A 25,148-nucleotide genomic window follows, 5' to 3' on the forward strand; every position below is an offset into this window, starting at 1 on the left:
GACATTTCTGCAAAGAAGACATCCAAATGGCCAACAGACACATAAACAAGTGCTCCACATCACTCCATATCACGGCATCAGGGAAATACAAATCAAAACCACAATGAGATACCACCTCGCATCAGTCAGAATGGCTAAAATTAACGAGTCAGGAAATGACAGATGCTGGTGAGGATGCAGAGAAAGGGGAACCCTCCTACACTGTTGGTGGGAATGCAAGCTAGTGTAACCACTCTAGAGAACAGCATGGAGGTTCCTCAAAAAGTTGAAAATAGAGTTACTCTATGACCCTGCAACAGCACTACAGGGTATTTACCCTAAAGATACAAATGTAGTGATCTGAAGGGGCACGTGCACCCGAATGTTTAGAGCAGCAATGTCCACAATAGCCAAACTATGGAAAGAACCTAGATGTCCATCAACAGATGAATGGATAAAGAAGAGGTGGTATATATATACAATGGAATACTATGCAGCCATCAAAAGAAATGAAATCTTGCCATTTGCAACAACGTAGATGGAACTAGAGGGTATTATGCTTAGCAAAATAAGTCAATCGGAGAAAGACAACTATCATATGATCTCCCTGATATGAGGAAGTGGAGATGCAACATGGGTGGTTTGGAATGTAGGAAAAGAATAAATGAAACAAGATGGGATCGGGAGCGGGACTCTTAATCTCACAAAACAAACTGAGGGTTGCCGGGGGGAGGGGGGTAGAGAGAGGGTGGTGGGGTTATGGACATTGGGGAGCGTATGTGCTATGGTGAGTGCTGTGAAGTGTGTAAATCTGGCGATTCACAGACCTGTACCCCTGGGGCTAATAATACTTTATATATATATAAAATTAAAAATAAAAAAAAATTAAAAGCAACAGTAATAAAGTAAAATATCACCCCCTGCCAAAAAGATGAAATATAATACAGGATCTTTCTCTCTATAAATATAAACATAAACACACAATCATTTTTTAGTATAATGGAAACAAAAGTCCACTATCATTTGTTGTTTTGTAGTTCTGATTTGCCCAAGAGTAAGATCTGTCCAAACCTGACCTAATTGCTAGAACTTTTAACTTCAAGTACAGTAGTTTTGCTCTCACTCAGTGTTGCCTCAGTAACTTAAGACTTCTTCACAATACAATTGTTAAAATTGGATGAACTATTTTCATTTGAAAATAAATAATGTAAAATTCATAGATTTAAAATGTACAAGTAATTTAGTTTTGAAGATTTTTCACACATATCCATGAATAGGAAGATAGGTAGGTAGGTAGACAAGTAGACAGATCATTTTTAGAAAACACTGTTAAATATCAAGAATAAAAAACACTGCTGAAAAAGGAAACATTTGTGAGAAAGTGAGCAAAGAGAATTCCAAAAGTCAAGCCCATGCCAGTATTTGTAAGATCCAAGGCTTTCCGGACCTCCTGGGTCTACTCATCACCTCTTCCCACCTGGTTTTATCTCTCACTGTGAAGGAGAGTCATACATGTGCCTCTAGACACCACAGTCCCCAAGTGCAAGCTCGGACCTGACTCCCTATATACACGCTACCTTCACCCTCACCTGAAGGTTCCTGCAGTTTAGACAAGAAATCTGGAATCCTGGTTACCTAGAATGTGTCAAAGCTTTGGATGGGCATTTTGTCTTGACCCCAAAGCTCCTCATTCTGTGTGGACAGGCAACTGTAAAAGGACGGGCAGAGCAGGATCCACCAAGAGGTCAATGGGTGGTAGTGGCGTAAGTATGGCTTATAACTGGACATTTTTAGAGTGGCTATAGGGTAGAGAGATGGTGTGAAAGAATGGTTACCGAAGGGTACCCTTGTGATGTTCAGCATTTTTAATTAGTTTGTGTATCCCAGGGTCTTGTTCTAGAAGAGATATATCAAATCTTCTATGGAAGCAAGGAAGATAGGAATTAAGGGTAACTGTCAGGTGTACTACTATCTGTCACGACACATAAGAATCTGAAGTGAAAACACAGCCTCTCTAACATGGGACGTCAACTAAGGAGACCAATTTTCCCTTCAAATATGAAGTATCTATTCTTTAGTCTGTTTATTTTTTGTCAGTCTGTTTTCATTTTGCAAGAGGCATAAATACCCTAGGCACATCCGTAATTATCTTAATTAATGAAAGTATACACACACACTTACCATGCTGTTCATTTTTGAAGATGATGAACCTGCTCTTTGCTTTCTTAAACTACTCACTTCTTCTACATTTCCATCTTTTGGTTTCAAAATCATCCTGCTGCTCCCTGCAGTTCCTTCAGATGAGGATCGCAGTCTCCTTTCTATAAATCTTCCTTCACGATATGGACTGAAGCTACTGGCAAGAACTATGAAAATAGATAAATAAATAAAAATTAATACAAATGCTTAAATGTAGTTTTTACAAATGTTCCATTGAAAAAAAATGAGAAACTCTTAGTGTCATTCAAAAACTCTCTATCATACAAAAAATTTTTAATTAGTAATGGTAAATTTAGTTTACTTAATCATGTAATCACTTCAAAGCTCAAAACCCTCATAGTTCCTTGGCTTCTCCATATCTCAGATAAATTGCATAATCCAATCCTGTCCTTATTACCTTTAAATTGCATACAGAATCTGATCACTTCTTACTACCTTCTCCACCAATGCATCCTGGACCAAACTCTACCAGCCCTAGCTTGGGTTACTATAATACTTAAACGGTCTCCTGCTTTTGCCCATTCCCACTTACCTCAATCTCTTCAAAAAACACAGCCTGCTTTCCACATGGTAACCAGAATGATACACTGAAGACGTAAGTGACATTGGTCATGATCACTCTTCTAGTCACAGAGTTGATATTTTCCCAACCTAAGTTGCCTTATGATCTGTCCCTCCATTAAGAGTCTCCCTATGTTCACCTATTCATGTAACTTCACCTGCTGCGCCCTCTTCCACGGCCTCTAGCAGTTGCTGGAACACTGCAGGCACACTGCAGTCGCATGACCGTTATCTCATAGGCTTTGCACAGTTATATTTCTCTTAAATATTTGTGTATCTTACTCACTCATCACCTTCAACTCTTCACTAATATGCTACCCTGATTAATACCCTGCTCACCATACTTAAAAGGGTCTTTGTGAGACCTGAGGCCAAACTATAGACAATGAACTATCAGAAAGTGAAATTAAGAAAACAATCCCATTTGTAATATCAACAAAAAGGATAAAATACTTAGAAACAAATTTAACCAAGGAAGGGAAATATCACTACATGGGAAACTATAAGACACTGACGAAAGGAGTTGAAGAATACATAAATAAATGGAAAGATATTCTTTGTTCATAGACTGGAGGAATTAATATTGTTAAAATGTCCTTACTACTTTAAGCAATCTACAGATTCAATGCAAACCCTATCAAAATTATAATGTTGTTTCTCATGGAAATACAAAAGCAATTCTACAAAAGAACTGTAGAAGACCTCAAACAGCCGAAGCAATCCTGAGAAAGAACAAAGCTGAAGGTGTCATATTGCCTGATTTCACTCTATACCATAAAGCTAAAGTAATCAAACAGTACAGTATTGGCATAAAAACAGATACATGGATCAATGATGGGACAGAATAAAGAGCCCAGAAATAAAACCATCACATATGAGCAATTAATTTTTGTCAAAGGACCCAAGAATATGCAATGCAGAAAGGAGAGTCTCTTCAGTAAATGGTGTTGGAAAAACTGAAGAGCCATATGTAAATGAATGAACCTAGAACCCCATCTTATAACATACAAAAAAAAAAATCTCAAAATGAATTAAAGATTTGAACATAAGGCCTGAAATTATAAAACTCCTAGAAAAAAAAGTATGGATAAGCTCTGTGACATTAGTCTTGGCAATGACTTCTTGGGTTTCACACCAAAAGCAAAAGCAACAAAAGCAAAAATAAACAACTGGGACTATTTCAAAGTGAAAAGCTTCTGCAAGCAAAGTAAACAATCAACAAAATGAAAAGGCAGATTATAGAATGGGAGAAAATAAATTTTCAAATAGCATACCCTATAAGGGGTTAACATCCAAAATATACAAGGAACTCATACAACTCAACAGGCATATGAAAAGGTATTCTGCATCACCATTCACCAGGAAAAGGTAAATCAAAACCACAAGATATCACACCACACCAGTTAGGACGGCTAGTAATAAAAATTCAAAAGAGAACACGCATTGTTAATGCTGTGAAGAAAAGGGAACCTTTACATACTGATGGTGGGGATGCAAAGTGGTACAGCCACTATGGAGAAAAGTATGGAGTTTATTCAAGAAATTAAAAATAAAGTTACCATATGATGCAGGAATTCCATTTCTGGGTATATATCCAAAGGAAATGAAATCATTAGCTCAAAGAGATAGCTGTACCCCATGTTTATAGTAGCATCATGTATAATATCTAAGTATGTAAATAATCTAAATGTTCATCAACAGTGAATAGAAAAATAAAGAGCTCAACTTTAAATTATTTTTGATAGGACTATATACCCCAGACATTCAGGTATGTATTAAATACTAACTTAAACATCTTCCATAATAAACGCAGAATAAATTCAGTATTATGGAATTTAGTGTACACAGCAATTCTTTCTTACATAAAATACATTTACTTAACAGGTTTTAAAATGTTGAACTTCCAAATTATAAAATCTTTATGAATGCCACAAAAACCTCGCCACATACTGAAGGATAGAATACTATTATCTTTTCCTTGTTGACATTACCAGCTTATTTGTCTATCCCTCTCTTTTTTACAAGTTGTAGATAATACAAATAAACAGCTAATGTCCCAAGAACCAGCAACACATTATCAAATTCATCAAAATTACTTTTATGTGTTAAATGGCTCACAATTAGGATCTTAGTCAACAGATCAATAGTCAGCAAGATATTCCCACAGAGATAAGTATATATAGCATTCAATTTGGCATCGAGACAAATGATTGTTTCTAAATAAGAATTAGAGATAATCAGGAGAAGTACATTTCTACTCTTTTTTTGGTGCTATTTCTTTTAAAAACTGCCTAAATTCCAATTTGAGATCCACCATTTGCTAACAGTGTGATTTCATAGTTATTGAACTTAACCCTTAATTTTTAATAATTGCCATATAAAACTTTCATTATGATTAAACAATACTGGGGCACCTGGGTGGCTCAGTGGGTTAAGCCTCTGCCTTCGGCTCAGGTCATGATCTCAGGGTCCTAGGACTGAGTCCCGTATGGGGCTCTCTGCTCAGCGGGGAGCCTGCTTCCCCCCTTCTCTCTGCCTGCTTGTGATCTCTGTCAAATAAATAAATAATATCTTTAAAAAAAAAAAAAAAAATCTTTAAAAAAAAAAAAAAAAGATACTTATCTTGATGAGCACTGAGTAAGATAAGGGACTGATGAATCACTATATTGTATACCCAAAACTAATAAAACACTGTATGTTAAGTACACTGTAATTAAATTTTTAAAAATAAATTTAAAAAGAAGATTAAATGCAACAATGCAAATAAATTGCTTAGCATATTTTTGGGCACACATTAAGTGAACAAAACGGTTGACCATCATCAATCAGCATTGTTCTTATTATTACTATACTATAATTAAAGAATTAACTAAAGGTGTAACTAAAGCCATAAGTACAAACAAGGCTACCAAGATAAAAAAACTTAAAAAGTAGGCAGATGCATAAAAATGATCTTGTATCAAATGTGGAAAATATTGGGCTGCATAATTATACAGCTAGAGAATTCACTCATGCATGTAAAACTTTAAAATTGGGCACCTGGGTGCCTCAGTCCGTTAAGCAGCTGCCTTTGGCTTGGGTCATGATCCCAGGGTCCTGGAATCAAGTACAGTATTGGACTCCCTGTTCAGTAGGAAGTCTGCTTCTTCCTCTGTCCCTCCCCGCCGCTCGTGCTCTCTCTCATTCCCTTGCTCTCTCACAAATATAAATAAAATCTTTAAGAAAATAAAACTTTTAAATTGTTATATTCATGGAGGGACTAATTGGATTAATCATATAATCTTAAGATTCTTGACACTCTGATATATAATTTGACTTATTATAATTTTTTTAATGTAATAATTTAGTATTATTCTTAATGTTTTAGAAAGAGCTGGGGTCATGACATCACTAAGCCCGGTCACTAAGAGCCTGAGTTTTGAATTGAGATCGTTGTAATTTGACCTTTGCCACTTAACAGCCATATGATCCCTTGGTCTCAGTTTACATATTTGTAAAATGGAGACCACTAATATCTGTCTCATAGGGTTTGTATCCCAAACAATTATCTACTAATGTTGTGACTTCAGAAACATTACTTAATGTATCTGTGTTCCAAGTATTTTATCTGTAAAATGGGTGGTTATAATTGTAGCAATTACAACCATGTGAGAATTTGATGAATTAATGTATCCAAAGTCCAAAGAATTGGAAATAATAATGATAAGACATAAGAAGCATTCAATGTTGGGAGAACTAGTTGGCAGTAGTAGTAGTAGAAGTAATAGGAATAGTAGGAGTAGCAACAGCAGCAGCAGAGGCAGTAGGAATCACAGCAGAGGAAAAAAAAATGATAAAAATAATGTCAAATACAGCCCAGTAGGTGGCATACATTCAACAGTTTTCTTTTTTCTTTTTTTTAAATATTTTATTTATTTGACAGAGATCACAAGTAGGCAGAGAGGCAGGCAGAGAGAGAGAGAGGAGGAAGCAGGCTCCCTGCTGAGCAGAGAGCCAGATATGGGGCTTGATCCCAGGACCCTGGGATCATGACCTGAGCAGAAGGCAGAGGCTTTAACCCACTGAGCCACCCAGGCGCCCCTCAACAGTTTTCTTAAATGAAATTTAAGTAACGAAGTTTTCTGTTAAATGACATACTGGAATAATTCAGCCACCCATTTCCACACCCCCCTTTTTTAACCAAAGAGAAAGTATCCAATGTTACACAGGTATTTAATGATAGAGGCAGATTAGAACCAGTATCCAGGATCCAAGGACAGTATTTTTAAATCTTACAAGCCTATTATATTTAAAGATTTATATTTATTTGTGCTGAAACATAGATCCTACTTAATAATTCAAGTTTTGTTTAAAAAGGAAGTAGAATTTAAATTATGGAAATTTCTTTTATAGTGACTTTGGCTGGAATATATCCATTTCATTGACTAAGAAATAAAATTAATTTCATTGACTAAGAAACACCAATTCTCTACCATTTCCTCTAAAAAAGGAAATCCTTATTTTAGGTAAGGCCACATTTCCAAATAAAATTAGTTTCTTTCATCTCTCTTCTGAGGGCCAGGATCTGGACAACACAACTAAGAAAAATTAGTAATATTGCTGAATTACATTTTAGCATAATACAAGTGAGGTAAGTTTAAAATCAAGTAAAGATTTAAGATGAATTATAAATAAGAAAAAAGACTAGAGAGTGGAAAATAAGGAAAAGGTGGTTTCTATTCATGAGCTGGAATAAGAAAAATAAATTAGAATGAAAATTCTATTTCATATTTACAATACAAAGAAACTGACCATACCTTTGGCAGGGTTTGATTCATATCCATAGGATGTTTTGTTAAAAATATGATGATCACCAGAAGAAGGTATTACCCTTGAATCTGAAACAGGATGGATCCCTTTAACACGGTCAGCTATTGCTTTATGTTGCTCATAAAATCCAAGTTTCCTTGGGGAGCTTGTCGCCAACATTGTTTCACCATTTTGTACTATCATATGTTCTTCTCTTTGCATATCTCCTGATAGGTGAGTCTCTGAGTTGTTCCCATTCATAACAGGTAGTTCAGTGATTTGCAATAACACTTCCTTCTGATTAGCAGCAGAGGTTTCTAATAAGGAATTAGATTCAGTGCTACACCGGCCTTCTAACCTGTATTTTCCAGGAGACATAATTGCACAGGGAACAGTTCCCATAAGGTCTATTGTTGTCTTTGTAACAGCAGCAGAATTGGAAGAGATCTGAGAGGTAGAATCATTGTGGCCAAAGTTGTCACAGTGGGATGCCATGCTTCCACTTTTAGGAAATGCATCCGCTTCAGATACAGAATCTTCAGTCAAGGCTAAAAACTCTGAAGGTGTCTGAGCTGTTGTAAGATCAGCAGAAAGCAATGGAGACTGTAAAGAACTTCCTGCCCGTTCTGTTACATCCACAGAACAAGATGGAGAAGCTCTTACTAATACAGGTTCTCTCTCTTGGTACTGTGTAATTTCCAATGAGAATCCAGACTGTTGTACCAATGAAATGGACTGACTCTGTGGAACTGCTTTAGAAAACTTATAGTGAGATGAAAAGGATTTAGTAAGTAGCTTCTTTGTTGACTGCCTAACAGAACGGCGAGTTTGCTCCTCCGTGAATCCAGAATCATCCCCCTCACTTTTGCCAGAACTTAGGCAATTTATAAAAACATTTTTATTAGTTGAGTGCTCCTTTTCCCTCTCAAAATCTTCTGTTAAAGATCTTGTTATCTTCTTATTCCGTGAACTGCTAAAACCAACGGAATGTCTTCCCCTGGTTTTAATATGTTCTTCCAAACTCAGTTTTGGCATACTGCTATGACCAGATTGAGCACCATTTGAAATACTAAGGTTCTGGTTGGTAGAGTCTTGCTTAGGTTCACTCCCCTTCTTATGGTGGAAACTAATGGAAGGAGTACGGAATATGCTCCTGCGTTTACCTGTGCTACCTGAGCTTGAGTTAGTGCTGGAAGGAGAGGAACTGTGGACACCAACTGTATTACCGGAGGAGGGTGAGGAAGGAAGAGAATCATGTCTTCTGCTAATACTTCTTCTGAATATTGGCAACCGGGAGACCAGGGTAGATCGTCTCGATCCTGAGTCCCCCATTGGGACTCCAAGGCTTGCACTGTGAGAGCCAACTTAGCAGCCTAAAAAAAGGTTAAAACAAAAAGAACAAGTCAGTAGCATTCAATTATAAATTATAAAAATAAAGACATTTTAAAACAAAACACTGTTTTTCAGGACATGGAATAGAATTCAGTTCATACTAAAATAATAAATAATAAAATTCTGATACTTAAGGATTTTTTTGAAATTTTAAGTAACAAGATTATCCAATAATTTGTACAGCAATTTTATAATGGCTCAAATATTTCAAGATTACCAAGAATGCTTAGTCTGTTGAAAAGATTATTGGGTTGGGAGACACAGATCACTATTCAAGACCCAGCTTTACTACTCCAACTAGTTCCATAATTTGGTAAGTTGTTTGATCCTAACTTTCTATGTCTACTGTTTTAGATGTAGTAGGCATGAGACTGCCATAATCACTTCTTTCTGGGTAAAAAGCCCCACCTCTACCTCTATTGGCCAGTAACAGATAACATCACAGGACTCAACAGGCTACTGATCTGAACTTAACAATCACAGACCAGACCAATGGATGATCAGACACTAGAATCTTCAGTCAAAGAAAAACAAAACAGGAAGCATTCTTCTCCTTGGAGTTTGATTTTGGGGCAGTTAGAGATAATCAGGCCTCTGGCAGAGGAAACTAAACCACAAAGGATACAGTGCAGGGTTAGAAACAAGGTAAGGTTATGAGGAAACTGTGACTTTGAGTTGAAGACAAGACTTGAATGACAACTAATTAAACTGGTAATGTTGAGACAAGTAAGAATACATACTGACAAAAGCAGAAGCATTGAAAATTTATGAACCATATTAATGTCGGTGCTGATGATGAAGAAAAAGAAAGAAGAGAAGGTGAAGGTGGCAGCTCTACAGTTCATTAACTGTGATGTACCAAGTACTTTTCTGACACAGATTATCTCTTGTAATGCTTCTAACTGTAGAAGCAGATAATATTACCATCGTCATTTTACACCAGAAAGGTAACTTTCTGTCATTCAGCTAATAAGTGGTAAAGCAGGAATAAGAAACTAATCTTTATGTAACCACAGGATCCGCTCAGAATCAGCATAGTAATTCTGCCTTCAATAGACAAAAGAGCCAAGCCTTGTGCTGCTGAAGGTCCCGCTATGCTTCCATTCCAGAGATGCCTACTTTTATTTTATATAGTCAGTCTTGCCATTCTGATGACTGCCATTTTCCACTGATTTTCATAAAGTGCTGTGATTGGTTTCTGTTTTGCTTTGTTTTGTTTCTCTATCTCACATAATTCCTTAACTGTAATGTATACACCCCCTGCATCAACTTGAATCAGACTGGTTCATTTTTTTTTTTTTGCAACCAAAACTACCTAACTGAACAGTAACAAATACTACATAAAATGACCAGCCCTCCATTTTATCATTCTTACAGAAAGATTATGAGATTGAACAAGTGAAATACCTTCATGGTCTTGAAGAAGTATGTAACAAAAATGAAAAACATATGCCCTTTCAGATTCACATTCAAAAATATTTAGTATTTTGTCCCTAATAATATAAAATCTAACAGATTTGCATTAGATGATTTTTATTAAATGATATCTACTTGCATCACTAAATTTGAATTTAAATCAAACTATGTGTAAAACACTCCCAAAATATCTACATATTCTTAAAAGCCAAAGACACTTAGGCTTTTAAAAATCTCAAAAATTAAAAATACCTAATTTGCCTCCAAGGTTAAATCTAAGTTATAACCAATTTCCAATTTCCAAAGTGGATACAAAAAAAAATAAAATAAAATAAATAAATGCTGACACAAGAGCAAGAAATGTTGGGGCACCTGGGTGGCTCAGTGGGTTAAAGCCTCTGCCTTCAGCTCAGGTCATGATCTCAGGGTCCTGGGATCCAGGCCCGCATCAGGCTTTCTGCTCAGCGGGGAGCCTGCTTCCCCCTCTCTCTCTCTGCCTGCCTCTCTGCCTACTTGTGATCTCTGTCAAATAAATAAATAAAATCTTAAAAAAAAAAAAAAAGAGCAAGAAATGTTAAAAAAAAGGCCAAGAAATATTTCAATATACACAAATACTGAAAATATCCAGTAATAATGGTAAATATCTTGACATTAATGCATTTATAACCACAGATTCACCACCAGCTAAAAATCACAATGGTTAGTAATGCTCCAATTATGACAAAATTCTTCACTAGGCATTGAATGGAAACAAATCATGCACATTAATGAAAAATCACAATTGAGAATGATGTTAACTAAAGCATCAATAAGAGTGAAATCATGAAAAAAAGTATTATTATTTTTTTAAGATTTTACTTATTTGAGAGAGATTGAACACTAGGGCATCTTTGCTTTGAGACCTGAGTGTCTAATATAATATATAATTAGTAGCTGTAGAGTAAATGGATTTCAGAAGATAAAGTTTTAACTTAAATACATCGGTATTTCAAACCTAAATAAACCTATTTTCTGCCTCACTACCATAAATAAATGCTGCAATTTTGAGGTTAATTAAATAACAACTTTTAGATTCATATGTTAACTGAAAGCCTTTCCAACTATAAAATCATTCAATAATCTAAAATTTGCTAACATCTGAAAATGCTCTAGAAACACAATGCTGAACAAGTTGAAAACAAAATATCATATTAACTATTTATGAAAGACTGCAACATGTTAATTTTATTTTTATTATAATTTTATTATGACAATCACCTTTTAATTTCTTAATAAACCTTGTGTATATTTTCATGATTTTTATAAATTTCCAAGTCAGATAGAATAAACATATTTTCTCAGTTCCCCTCTAATATTTCTTGGTTCAGAAGTCATATCACCTCAATTATAATAGATCCTAAAAAAAATATAGGTTGAACTAGACCTGCCCATCTTCCAGGGGCCTTTACTACTATGAACATTATTTTCTCAAAGAAAACAAATTTGTTATATAAGAAGAGTGTCTTCTAACTATACCATTAAAGCAATATTAGTAAACAAAGAATTAGACTATTATAGACAATACCACTACACAGACGCATAACCTGACCCTACTGAAAGTGATATGAAATTCAGTTTGATCTCAACTGAATAAATGGTAGCCTTAGCTCTTTAACACCAGAATTTAACAAAAAAAAAAAAAAAAAGAAACCCAGAAGTACTTTATTCAGTGATTTCTGTAACTTTAGCAAACACTGTCATTACCCTTGAGAGTGCAACATCATACAGTAGATCTATTCTGAATAAAATGAGAGGTGAAATCTTATTTGGCATGGTTCAGAAAAATACAAATTCTAGCTAAAGGGGCTATATGCATTGTTAATGTTACCTATTTAAAATAGAGTTAAATTTAAAATAAATACTGAAATACACATGCACACACATACACACATACTTTCTTTTATGATTTCAAAGGCATTACGTGAAAGCATACAAAGACCTTGCAGGGTTTCAAACCAATCACCTTGGAAACTGAATACCACATACACAGAGAGCTGTATCTATCTGTGCAAGTAAGAGGAACAAAAAACCCCCTTCATCTTTCTCTTTCCCAACATTTCTTCAAATATTTTCCTAGAATTTGAATACCCCTCGTATTTTGTCACCATAAGCCAAAGATGAAGTCACCTGACAGCCCACATCTGAGACAGTCCTAAGTATCATTTGTCTTTCTCTCCAAACTTGTGATGTTTAGTTTATAAAACTAAACAAACAGAAAACACTCACACACACATGCAATAAGCAAAAACAAAAACAAAAAAGGGTTTCAAATCCAAGCTCTACCACTTACCAGTAGCATGAGCTAGAATATAGGTAATAATTATTTTAAGTATGAGAAGGTACAACATCAGAAATAAACTTAGCACTCTTCCTGATACTGAATATATTTCCAGTTTCTTCCTTTTCTGATGCAATGCATTCAAGCAAGTGGGGCATAAAGTGATTATAAAAATGAGCTACTTATCAAAATCTTCCCCAATTACTCCATTTTAAAAGTCACCTAATAATATTGGGGGGGGCATACATAAATCAAGATCTGTATTCCAATCCCTTATGATGAACCTCCCCAAAGTATACATTTTAATTGCAACTTAAAAACAATGATCAATATCTAAAAGGTTTGTGCAGAATGTTGCATGAAGTAAATCTGATCTCAGCTAGATCCTAGCCCGAGAGAGCCTGAATGATCATGCTGAAAAGAAAATCTATGACATGGGATGAAGTAGAAGGAAACTCGTAGAAACCAAATATTCTCTAGGTAACAATTTTTCAACATTAAGAACCTGATGGCAGAAAATAAATTATATGTAAACATATCAAAGGGCATTGATGAAATTCTACCAAAATTAAATAAAACAAAAGCTTGAAGAAGTTTCCAAAACAATCTTACCTGATTATGTCATTTAGCCACAGATTTAAATGAGGCTCACAACCTGTTAGGTGGTTTGGGCTCATATGGAAAGCCTTCCCGTCCAGACTCTTCCTATTACAAAGCCATGCAATTTATACCTCAACATTCTTTAACTTTATGGTGTAAATTATTCTTATGTGAATTTCTAAAATGTTTTACTGTTTTTCCCTTAAATGAACGGGGAACTAATGGGAGCATTTTTAACAGATAAATCACTACCACAATAGGAACAGGGCCACTTCAGCCACAGGGTTAATGAGGGCAACCTGAGATAAATTCAAAAACTGATGGATCAGGACCACGTGGGTGATCACAGGAAAGAAAATGAGATTGCCAGCTGATGTCAGAAAGAGTCAGAAACCATATAACTGATCAAGTATGCTCAATTTGCAAATTATTAAATTTGCAAATAATGTAGCCACACTGAGTACATGAAGGTCTTTTCAACAAATGAACAAGAAAATAATCTAAACAAACAAATGCTTATATCGGAAATACCTACCTTTAGGGAAGGTAACTATTAAAAATGATATGACTCTAAAGATGGTATGTAAACAGAGACAGACTGCCCCTGATGAGATCTGTATGAATCAATCTCCTTGGAAAAAAGAGAATGAGTGATGCCAAATTAGCATGATAATGGGAACTGTTACAATAGGAAAGGAGAATACATTTCAAAGAGATTATTACAGCAGGATTTAGGGAAGCACAGGAGTTCTCTGTCTAGATTGATGGCAGATAAGGAGTCCTGCTGCATATTTAGTTAGACATGTAATCTTGAGACCCAGCCCTATATGATCTTAGTTATTTAGTGACCAGAAGAGACAACAGAAAGTAAAAAGACATAAAAAGGATGGATTTGGGCCAGAGATTAGATAGAATTAAATATGTGAACGAAGTCAAAGTTGTATCTACATGTGACCAGGCTGAGGTAAATGAGACTACATTTACATTTAAAGAACACTGTAATTTCCTTGCTGGGATTTACACCCAATGAATGTATAACTGTTACAGACTCTGACACAAGAAAGTCTAGACTTGAATTTGGCGTTACACGTGAGTTGTGTGACTTGAAAGTGGCTGAAACAGGTTACGTAAGGTATCCCTGCACCTGAGTTTCTTCATGAAGAAAGTCACACCTATCTTAAAGAATTTTCATCAGGCTCTAGTAAACACACACACAAAAAGGGTTAACTATAGGGTCTAAAATATGATAAATGGTTTAATAACTATAATTTATTTACCAAGAACAATTAACCATGTTTGTACTGTTTCACAGCAAATGTTTTTTAATTCAACTTAGAACATTGCAAAACACTGTCACCTGGAAGTTCTAATTCTGTCTACTCATAGACTAATAGTCATTTCCTGAATCAATCCTCAAAAGGACAAAGTGATTACTAGAAGTTACAATACCTACATGTCAACTGGGCTTAGAATTAGTACTGATATATGTGAATAAATAGTGATGTGGCCACAGTTGCATTTTTTAACTTGTCTCTTACAAATAATTCCATTCAACTGTCTTGCTTTTGACCCAAAATATTATTGATCATGCTTATCTCCTTCCTGACAACTTCAGTTCAATTTTTCATTAAGTATATATTGAGTTCAATTATTCAGTCTTAGTTTTTTATCTTTAACAGAATAATTTAGACTTTAAGGAGCAAATAGCTAACAACTGAATGTATGAATATTCAAAGACTGTGTCTTAGGCTCAAAACATAATTCCCAAAAGATCAATCTGATAAATTTTTTGAGCAATGCCAAGGTCAGTGTAACAAATACACAACTTTAAAGAGGATAGCACACATCTAAAAGTATGTGTGTGGGGCACCTGGCTGGCTCAGTGGGTTAAAGCCTCTGCCTTCCGCTCAGGTCATGATCCCAGCGTCCTGGGATCGAGCCCCACATGGGGCTCTCTGCTCAGAAGGGAGCCTGCTTCCCTTCTTCTCTCTCTGCTTGTCTCTCTGCCTACTTGTGATCTCTGTCAAATAAATAAATAAAATCTTAAAAAAAAATAAAAGTATGTATGTATTTTTTAATAAAGAAAAACTATCATTTTGTATAATCATATCTCATATTGAAGAAATTTATGTTGGTTTCAAAATATTATTTTGAAAAAAAAAATCTTCACAGCATCCTAGGTAAGGTTTCTTAGAAGCATGGCCTGAGCAAGGGATTCTTGTTCAAGCAATTTATTAGAGAATTACTCTCAGGAAAAGGTTAAGAAAGGAGCTAGGACAGGACAGAGGGAAAAGCTAATCAGATATGTGGTCACCAATGCAGACTAACTTCAGAATGATCCCATGGGACCTAGAGCACTAAATGATATCTTGAGATATGGCTGATCTTTTGTATTCTCATGCCAGTTAACCATTTGCAGACTTCTCTAAGGAATGAGAAAAAAAAAAATTTGAGGCACATATGGCAGCCAATGGATTGATTATCTGGAATATATAAATTATTGAGTAAAGAATTTGAACAAGCAATTCCCAGAAAAAATGTACATCACCAACGAATTTATGAAAAGATATTCAAACCTACTAGTACTTGGGGAACATAGAAAGAACTCCTATAAGCCTATCAGACACACACACACCCAAAAAAAAAAAAAAAGTAGCAAGGAATACAGATGGAAATTGAGAAAACGCAAATCTTTAATCAATGTATGAACAAATATTCCAACTCCACTATTAATCAGGAAAAATGGCAAGATACAATTTTTTACCACTAACAGTTTAAAACTAAATGATATCAAGTTTGGGTTAGTGAAGTGATACTTATAGACACTTAAAAAGGAGCCCAAATTATGAAGGTCATTTTAGAAAATTATGTATCAAAATACCAAGTTAAGGGATTTCACTTCTCGGCATTCACCCTAGAATAATGTTCACACATCTACACAAAGAAACATGTATAGGGATATTCAGAGTTGGTTTATATTAGTTAAATTAAAAGTAACATAAATGTCCAATAACAGAATTTTTAAATGAAATATTATTTATCTATTCTATAGCATAATGTGTAAGAGCTAAACATGTAAGGTAAAAGATGTAAACTGAAATAGAAAACAACTTCCAAGGCATTTAATTAATAAAATCAAGGTCACCTGGGTGGCTCAGTTGGTTAAGTGTCTGCCTTCAGCTCAGGTCCTGATTCCAGAGTCCTGGAATCTAGTTCCTCATCAGACTCCCTGCTCAATGGGCATCAGGTTCCCTGCTCAATGGGGAGATTGTTTCTCCCTCTCTCTTTGTCCCTCCCCACTGCTCGTGCTCTCTCTCAAATAAGTAAATACAACCTTTAAAAAAATAAAATAAAATAGCTAAAAGATATGTCCTATAAATCACAAATATATTATGAAATTTTAAAAATAATAAATATTCTACAGATTTACAAATATATGCATAGGAAAAAATTCTGCAGTGATGCACTTCAGACAGTTAACAGAGGTTATCTTTGAACAGGTCCTTTGTATTGACGGCTGTCATCAATGAGGACATTAGTGTTATATGTAATATGATGAATTTTTAACAATAAGAATGAATTAAGAATTACATTTATAAATAAACCTTTAAAAATTCAAATTATGTTAGTATAACTATATAACTTATCAAGATTATATAATGTCGAAGGATACAGGCATGTAAATATGCTAAAAGTAACTTGGAAGGTACCTCAAAATTAGTAATAGTAGTTGCTTCTGGAAGAAGGAGAATGAACACCTGGGAAAATGGTTTTTCTAAATAACTTGAAAATAAATAATAACTGACCCAACAGGACAAAATATAAATACCAATAATCTCTTTAAACATTTTATACATTTTATTTTCTTTACTAAAAAGTAAAGGAGCAACTTTTTAATAAATAACCTGCAGTTGTGCTTTCATATCAGCAGAGGGTGCAGGAGATCTCCCTTTTTAACAATGAGGTTGATTTTCCTACAACTTTCAAAACCAATTTAAGATTTATTGCAGTTAATTCTCAAGTCCTTTATGTAAATGAAAAATGAAAGTCTCCAAATACATTTGCAAATTCTAACTTTTTTTTTTTAATAAATGGTACCTTATAAAAATAAATTCCCTTTTGAATTGAAGGAAGACTAATTCTTAACTTGGAAGTTAGAATGTAAAAATACGAGATTTTTTTCAGTTATCCACTTATAACTATGTATAGAACTTGTATTTTATATTTTAATATTTTTTATTTATTTGTCAGAAAGAGAGAGAGAGAGAACAAGCAAAGGGAGCTTCAGGCAGAGGGAGAAGCAGGCTCCTCACTGAGCAAGAAGCTGGATATAAGACTTGACCCCAGAACCCTGGGATCATAACCTGAGCTGAAGGCAGATGCTTAACTGACTGAGTCTCCCAGGCATCCCTAGAATTTGTATTTTAAAGATAATTCAGATTCAAATACATCAATTCAAATTTATTATTTATTTTCCAACATTTTTCATTTTTTTCTAAAGAGTATAACACATGTATTTGCTTTGTAAAAAACTTTAGTATAAAATGTTTACAAGGATAGTAGCCTATTTTGTTTCTATGATATTAAACAGCTCATGATCACAAACACAAATATAAATAAGAAAAGGAAAATACTATCATAGGTCACTATAAGATGACTCAAAGCTAGAGGGAAAGAATTTTTTAAATACAAATTAGAATACCTATTAGGAGATTACATTTAAAGATGGCTATGCTCAACATTCATAAATATGTTGTATCTGTGTCTGTGTATATATGATCAGTAATACAGATACCTGACCATACAAATCAGCATAGGCAGTAATACGGAATTCAATATCTTCAATGTCTATTCCAATTTAAATATAAACTGGATCAATATAAATATAAACGCAGATCAATGTAACTGGAAGTCAGCACTGGTCTGATTGGACGGAAAAAAAAGAAATAAGCATACCCACAAATCATTACTGCCTTTCCTTTCTACAAATACTGTTATAGTTGTATCCTTTATAATGCGAACGGCAGCATGTTACAGAATATACTCATTTCCATTCAGTTATGTATTGGCATGGTGTACAAATTCTGTCAGAATCACTTAAAAACAGAGTCTTGGATTTGTTGTGACTTTTTAAAAAGTGTTTTCTTTGAATTCAACACACAATGATCACATTTGTCAATGACACTGTTTCACAATATATCTGTGGATATAATTTCTCCTGGACTCTGTTTCTCCATTCATAAAATTAGAGAACTGAATAGATGAATTCTGTGAGTCCCTCTAATTCATTAAAACGCATGCATACCATCTGTGAAATTTAGGATACACACTCACATGTGCACACATACACATACATACAGAGCTAATAATAAAATGATATTCTGAATATCGCTTTTTCCAATTCAAAGTCAGTAATAAGTGAGATTCGATACTACATCATAGTTAAGTGAAAGTAAGGCTCTAGAGGGTACTGCTCTCACAGTACATTTCTCACAGGTACAGTAATATTTTATAAAAAGAGAGCAATGGGTGCCTGGATGGCTCAGTGGGTTAAGCCTCTGCCTTTGGCTCAGGTCATGATCTCAGGGTCCTGGGATGGATCCCCGCATCCGGCTCTCTGCTCAGCCCAGAGCCTGCTTCCCTCTCTCTCTGCCTACTGACCACTCTCTCTGTCAAATAAATAAAATCTTTTAAAAAAAAATAAAATAAAAAGAGGGCAAGAGGACATTTAGGGATGCAGTCTATTTGTTACATGATAAAATCAGAAATGTGATAACAAGGTTCTTTCTTCCCCTTATATTGTATTTGCTTAAATAACTGTTGAATTTGACCAAATCATATACATATATTCTTACTTTTCTCTTTTTATTTAAAACTGTAATTTGTAATACATGAATTATAACACAGGTGGATAGAGTTTTTAGAACTTAGGAAGGAAGGCATGGCTGACATTTAACACATTTTAATATCAAATTCTCTGATACAGTATCAGATTGAAATTATTTCAGACTGTATCAGATACATTTTAGATTTTTTTTTTTTTTAATTTGACACAGAGAGAGAGAGATCACAAGTAGGCAGAGAGGCAGGCAGAGAGAGAGAGAGAGAGGAGGAAGCAGGCTCCCCACTGAGCAGAGAGCCCAATGCGGGGCTCGATCCCAGGACCCTGGGATCACGACCTGAGCCGAAGGCAGAGGCTTTAACCCACTGAGCCACCCAGGCGCCCCCAGATACATTTTAAATTGGTAGAAAAGGCCAATGATAAACCAACAATTAATAGAGTTATTCTAGATCCATAAAATATAATTAAAACAAGATTTTACCAAATACTTATTAAAGTTTATTTTATTACTTACATTGTCCTTTTACTTAAAATTTAATTTTGAGAGGAACTACATAATATATATTACAATAAAGAGAACACAGTAAATTTGGCTCATTTCTTTCTTTGTTAAAACACATATCAGGGCGCCTGAGTGGCTCAGTTGTTAAGCGTCTGCCTTTGGCTCAAGTCAGGATCCCAGGGTCCTGGGAACGAGCCCTGTGCGCCGGAAGCATGCTTCTCCCTCTCCCACTCCCCCTGCTTTTATTCCCTCTCTTGTTGTCTCTGTCAAATAAATAAAATCTTAAAACACACATACAGACACACACACACACACATACCTTAAACTTTGTAACCAAATTCACTAAGTTATCTTCTAATGAGACTATCGTCCTGCATCAAACACCACTATAAGGAATGACTGACTGCTCTTGAGTGTATATGGAGTCATATACTGTTAACTTGATAGAAAAAATTAGTAAGAGTCAACTCATGAGAGAAGGACTTATGTTTATGTGAAATGGGCTGTGTTAGCTGTATTTGGTATCAAGAATAATGTGCCTGACTTGGGCTGCCACTAGATGGAGATTTTGTATCTTGGAACATTAAAGGAGTTCCAACTCGGTGTTCATCTGGAAGGTGAACTTCTTTTTGTGGATAAAGAAATAAAAATCCCCAGATGGTTAAGTACTTCATTCAAAGACATACAGATAGGTAGCTAACGTAACACTTACAGAGCTCAGAGTTCCTGATAATGGAATTAACTCTAATTGAATCAAACAAGAGACTGTCATTGCCAGAAACATGTTCTATCTGAAACAAACAAAAGGATCCTTGTTTTATATACATCTAATATATCTATATAATTAAATATTGTTCCCACTTTTGTATAACTTTAAAAAAAATTTATTTTTCAAGAAGCTACATTAAGGGGCACGTGGGCAGCTCGGTTGGTTAAGCATCTGCCTTCGGCTCAGGTCATGATGCCAGAGTCCAGGCATCAAGCCCCATATCAGGCTCCCTGCTCAGTGGGGAGTCTGCTTCTCCTTCTCCCACTCTCCCTGCTCATGGTCTCTCTCTCTCTCTCTCTCAAATAAATAAGCAAAATCTTAAAAAAAAAAAAAAAGCTACATTAACTAACTCATTTTCTTTTTTTGCCTTTGTGGCTTTTTTTTAACTTCATCACAAGTTCACTGGAAAGAGGTGCACTCATATTTAATGAGTACATAAGTCCTCTCATTTTAATCCTCCTAACAACTTTATTAGGTAACTGTAAATTTTTGTCGTCAAATAAATAAATTTGGAGACAGATAAAGTCGAGATTTGAATCCTGGTATTTCTGATGCTAAAGATAAATTCTGAAATTGTATCAGTCTGCCTGAATGCAAAAAATAGAGGGATAATAATATTATACAATATTAAATACTAATATTCTTAAGGCTGTTGCTGCCCTAAGAATGTGTAATTGGGAATGGCTTAGTATTCCACGTTGTATTCCAATTTTAGTATATGTGCTGCCGAAGCAAGCACCCAAGTTGTATTCCAATGACAGACCCATTAGAAACTAATCAAGAAGACTTTTAAATGACCCTCCAATCACAAATCACAAATCACAGAGAAGGTTAACTCTGCAGGAAAAAAAAATGCACCCACTAGCAAAGAATGTGCAGAGTTTTGAGTTCAACAGTGAGAAACAGAGAGAGTTGTTCCATTCCACAGACTTCATTAGGCTATCAGTTCCATGTACAGGACTAAATATTAAGTAAGGGCATAAGCAGGATCTAAGAGCATTTTGTAATTCATATGAAATCTTAAAAGAAAGAAGCTTGCAGGTCGCCTGGGTGGCTTAGGAGGATAAGGGGCTGACTTTGGTTCAGGTCATGATCTCAGGGTCCTGGGATCAAGCCCCAAACTGGGCTCCCTGCTCAGTGAGCAATCTGCCTCTCCCTCTGCCCCTCCCCCCCACTCATGAGCTCTACCTCTCTCCAAAGAAAGACAGACAGAGAGACAGACATGAATGCATCCAAGCTTCAAAAGAATGGAGGAAAATCCATCATACAAGAAACAGAAGGTTACCAGAAACTGAAAGTACCTACAGGGCACCCTGCTTGCTTTGTCTATGGAGAAACAACAGGATGGACAGAACAGCATGTGTATATACCCGGTGCTCTGTCCATCTATTAAACATATAGTATACAGTTTTATAACCTTATAGTATAAACTATATATAAATACTTCAACAATATAACAGAATAATTAAAGAACAAGGGTCACAGTCCTCTCAAAATAATTTTTTAAGCTTTCTTCTGAGCATCTTAATATCTCATTCTGGTTTTCTCCTACATAAACTTAAGGGATACATTTTTGGATCCACATTTTCTGGGTTTGAATTCTGATTTGTGCACTCATTAACACTGGGTAAACTGCTTAACGCCCCTCTCACCCTCAGTTCCCTATGTGTGAAATGGAGGAAGTAAGAGCACTTCCCATGGTAACTCTTATGAGGATGAAATGAGCTATGGTGTGTTAAGTGCTTCGACCAGGGCCCAACACAGAGGAAGTGTTAGCTATTGTTTATTATTACAAAATTATGTAAAGTGTGTCTGACTTTTCTATTTTAAGAATTTGAAACAGAAATCTATCTCAAGAATTTGATGTCTCAGATGGGAAAACTATTGAAGCAACACCCTTTGCACAATTTTCCCTTAAGAAGGTTTATTTGCTTCTCTGTGGGCTATAAGTTAAGGTAGTGTAAATGTGGACAGAGTGGGGTAATAGGTAATATTCTCCACAAACCCTTAAGGTAAAGATTTGTACTAGAGCCCGCAAATAACAAAAGATAGAGGTCATAAACCTGAACATTCTACATGAAAGCATGAAAGATGAACTTCCTTTTTAGTTTTCTCTGATTCAAGTATATTTTATGCTGATATCTTGGATAATTTTATGTAGTTCGCATTGTCTAGCACAGTAATTTCAAAAGTGTTTTATTAAAATAACTGAAAAGCTCTATAATCCTAGCACACTTTGAAAGTTAACCACTAACAATTTTTCTGTTAATTTAAATATGGCAGAGGATGTATTTTTCTGGCAGTTTTATGCTCTGTATGTGCTATAAATATATTTTCATTAATACTGTCAATCAGCATATTTTGCCTATTTAAGGAAAAGATACGTAAACATATGTCATTATACTCTAACTGTAAAAAGTAATCCTCATTGTCAAACCAACCAGCCAATGAACATCCTTCTTCAGAAGAAAAGGTTTCAATCACCAAATAAATCTGTTAATACCCTCAAGTCAACATTCTCACTTAGTCATGTTTGGCCTCTAACAGGAAGAGAGGGAAGGTGGAGAAAGGAAGGGGAGAGTGACTTGGAATATCATTTCTATGAATAAGGAACCATCCAATATTTTTTAAGGAGTACTCAAGGGACATCCTGAAGAATACAACCTTTGACTGATTCCTTGGAGATCTTCAGAGACTGGACAATGCATCCTAGAAAGATTCAGAAGCAGATAGAAGTTTCCTTTTTTTTTTTTTTTTTTTTTTTTTAAAGTGGAAGATCATAAAAGGCAAAGTAAGGAATATGAACCTGACAAACCTCAGAAGATTTTCAAACAAGGAAAGGTATGGAAAATCACAATTGGAAGTTAAGGATTCAGAAGCTGATTCTCTTAAAAGCATCCAGGCCTATATAGGCCACAGTGAATCCTTGAGACCCTGGGTCTGAATACCTCAACTCTAGCACACACCCAAAATGCACAGTGGGTTCTCTCAGATAATTAAAACATAGGAGAAATACTTTCTTTTAGGCACAGAGGATGTAAAAGAGAATAAGAGACACTAGGTTCCTTTTCTAGTGGATTATCTATTCCAGTGAGGAGATAAAATATAAACAAGACATCAAATGAACTTCACAGATAATATCAGACAGTGTATATGCCATGTAAAAAAAAAATCACGGTGATGAGTTAAGGGAAGGGGGCTAGTGTGGAGGTAGGAATATTTGAGGTGAGTGAAGTATCAGTGGGAGGAACATTTCTTTTTTTAAAGATTTTATTTATTTATTTGACAGACAGAGACCACAAGTATGCAGAGAGGCAGGCAGAGAGAGAGGAGGAAGCAGGCTCCCTGCTGAGCAGAGAGCCCGATGCGGGGCTTGATCCCAGGACCCTGAGATCAGGGCCTGAGCCTAAGACAGAGGCTTAACCCACTGAGCCACCCAGGCGCCCCTCTGGGAGGAACATTTCTGACAGAGGCAACCTCAAGTACAAATTCCCTGGGGCAGGCCTGAGTTTGGTCTGTCCAAGTATAGTGTAAGTAAAGGGAATGCGTGTATGAGATGAGCTGGGTCAGGAAGGTGGAGGGCCAGATCCTGTAGAGCCTCAAAGACTATTATGCTATGCTTGGATTGTATTCCAATTGCTAGAAAAAGCCATCAGTGAGCAAAGTTAAAAAAGAAGTCTTCTTTGTAAAGGATGGTAGGAGGAGTAACCAGCCAGTTAGGAAATTACTGCAAAAGCCCAAAGGAAGAGATGATGCTGATCTGGTTTGGCTAGTCATACTACAGACACACAAGGGAACAGTTATCTTGGGTTATCTTGGGGTGTGGGGAGTACCAACAAGAACTGCTGATGGATAGGTGTGAGGAGTGAGAGAAGGAGAGAAATTAAAAAAAAAAAAAATGCCCAGGTGTTTTTTGTATCATTTGTTTTAATACGGTTGTTGGGTTTCTTTGTTGTTTATTCTAAATGCGGGAAGAAGTGCTACTCAAAATGGCCATCATAATAGTAAACTTAATATGGAATATAGATAAATGAAAAACAGACACCTAAAGTATTAAATATTATTAAATATTCACATGAATAACAAGTCGTTTTTCATACTGAAAGGAAAGTAGCCTACAACACAGCTTTTAAATAAAAGCTCATTTCTGACCTTGGAAATTGGGGAAATATGGAAAATATAAAAGATGGAAGCATCCAATCCCATCAATGGTAGTCTGTGTATTATTAAATGCAGGGAGTGTTCACTTCACGTGGCACAACACTAACTGAAGCATGTGCATATGAAAACTGCATCCTTACTTTGCACAATTCTGTGCTACTTAACTGTCATGACTCCCAGTTAACACAAATCATGCATTTCCTGCAAAGCAAAGAGAAGCATATATTTTTTTGGTAATTTTTACATCATTGAGATAAAGTAAAAATATATGTATTCTTATAAGCAATTTTTCACATATTATCAACACTTCATAAGTTCTAAAAGTTGGATAATATTTCTTATATAGATTTACCATAATTTACTCAAGGTAAAACATCTAGATAGTTTCAAAGATTTCTGTTAAAAATGGCAATCTTATACTATACTATCATGAAAGTAACTAATCCATTTCACCTAAATAGTTATTTGATGGCATTAAATGTCTCCGTTTTTAGCTGGACCAGTGTTGGGAGTTTTTATTAATGAAAGAACCCTAAGTGATGTTTTGGATTGCAGCCCAATGGCAGTATGGCTTCTATTATCAGTGCAGCTGAACCAAAGC

General features: G+C 35.4%; 1 protein-coding gene across 4 annotated transcripts in view; it reads right to left on the reverse strand.

Moving 5' to 3' along the window:
- Positions 1-25,148, reverse strand: part of LOC111153705 (coiled-coil serine rich protein 1) — a 1,387,597-nt gene that overhangs the window by 1,230,863 nt on the left and 131,586 nt on the right. For all 4 annotated transcript variants that reach the window (XM_022512866.1, XM_022512892.1, XM_022512883.1 and 1 more), the window contains exons 2-3: positions 7,557-8,921; positions 2,161-2,345 (exon numbers count right to left, since the gene is read on the reverse strand). In XM_022512866.1, the coding sequence (XP_022368574.1) occupies positions 2,161-2,345; positions 7,557-8,880 (1,509 nt within the window). In that variant the 5' untranslated portion in view covers positions 8,881-8,921. The remainder of the gene's footprint in view (positions 1-2,160; positions 2,346-7,556; positions 8,922-25,148) is intronic.

This window comes from Enhydra lutris, unplaced genomic scaffold, assembly GCF_002288905.1.
Source record: "Enhydra lutris kenyoni isolate GAN:26980312 unplaced genomic scaffold, ASM228890v2 scaffoldscaffold3, whole genome shotgun sequence".
Lineage (NCBI taxonomy): Eukaryota > Metazoa > Chordata > Mammalia > Carnivora > Mustelidae > Enhydra > Enhydra lutris.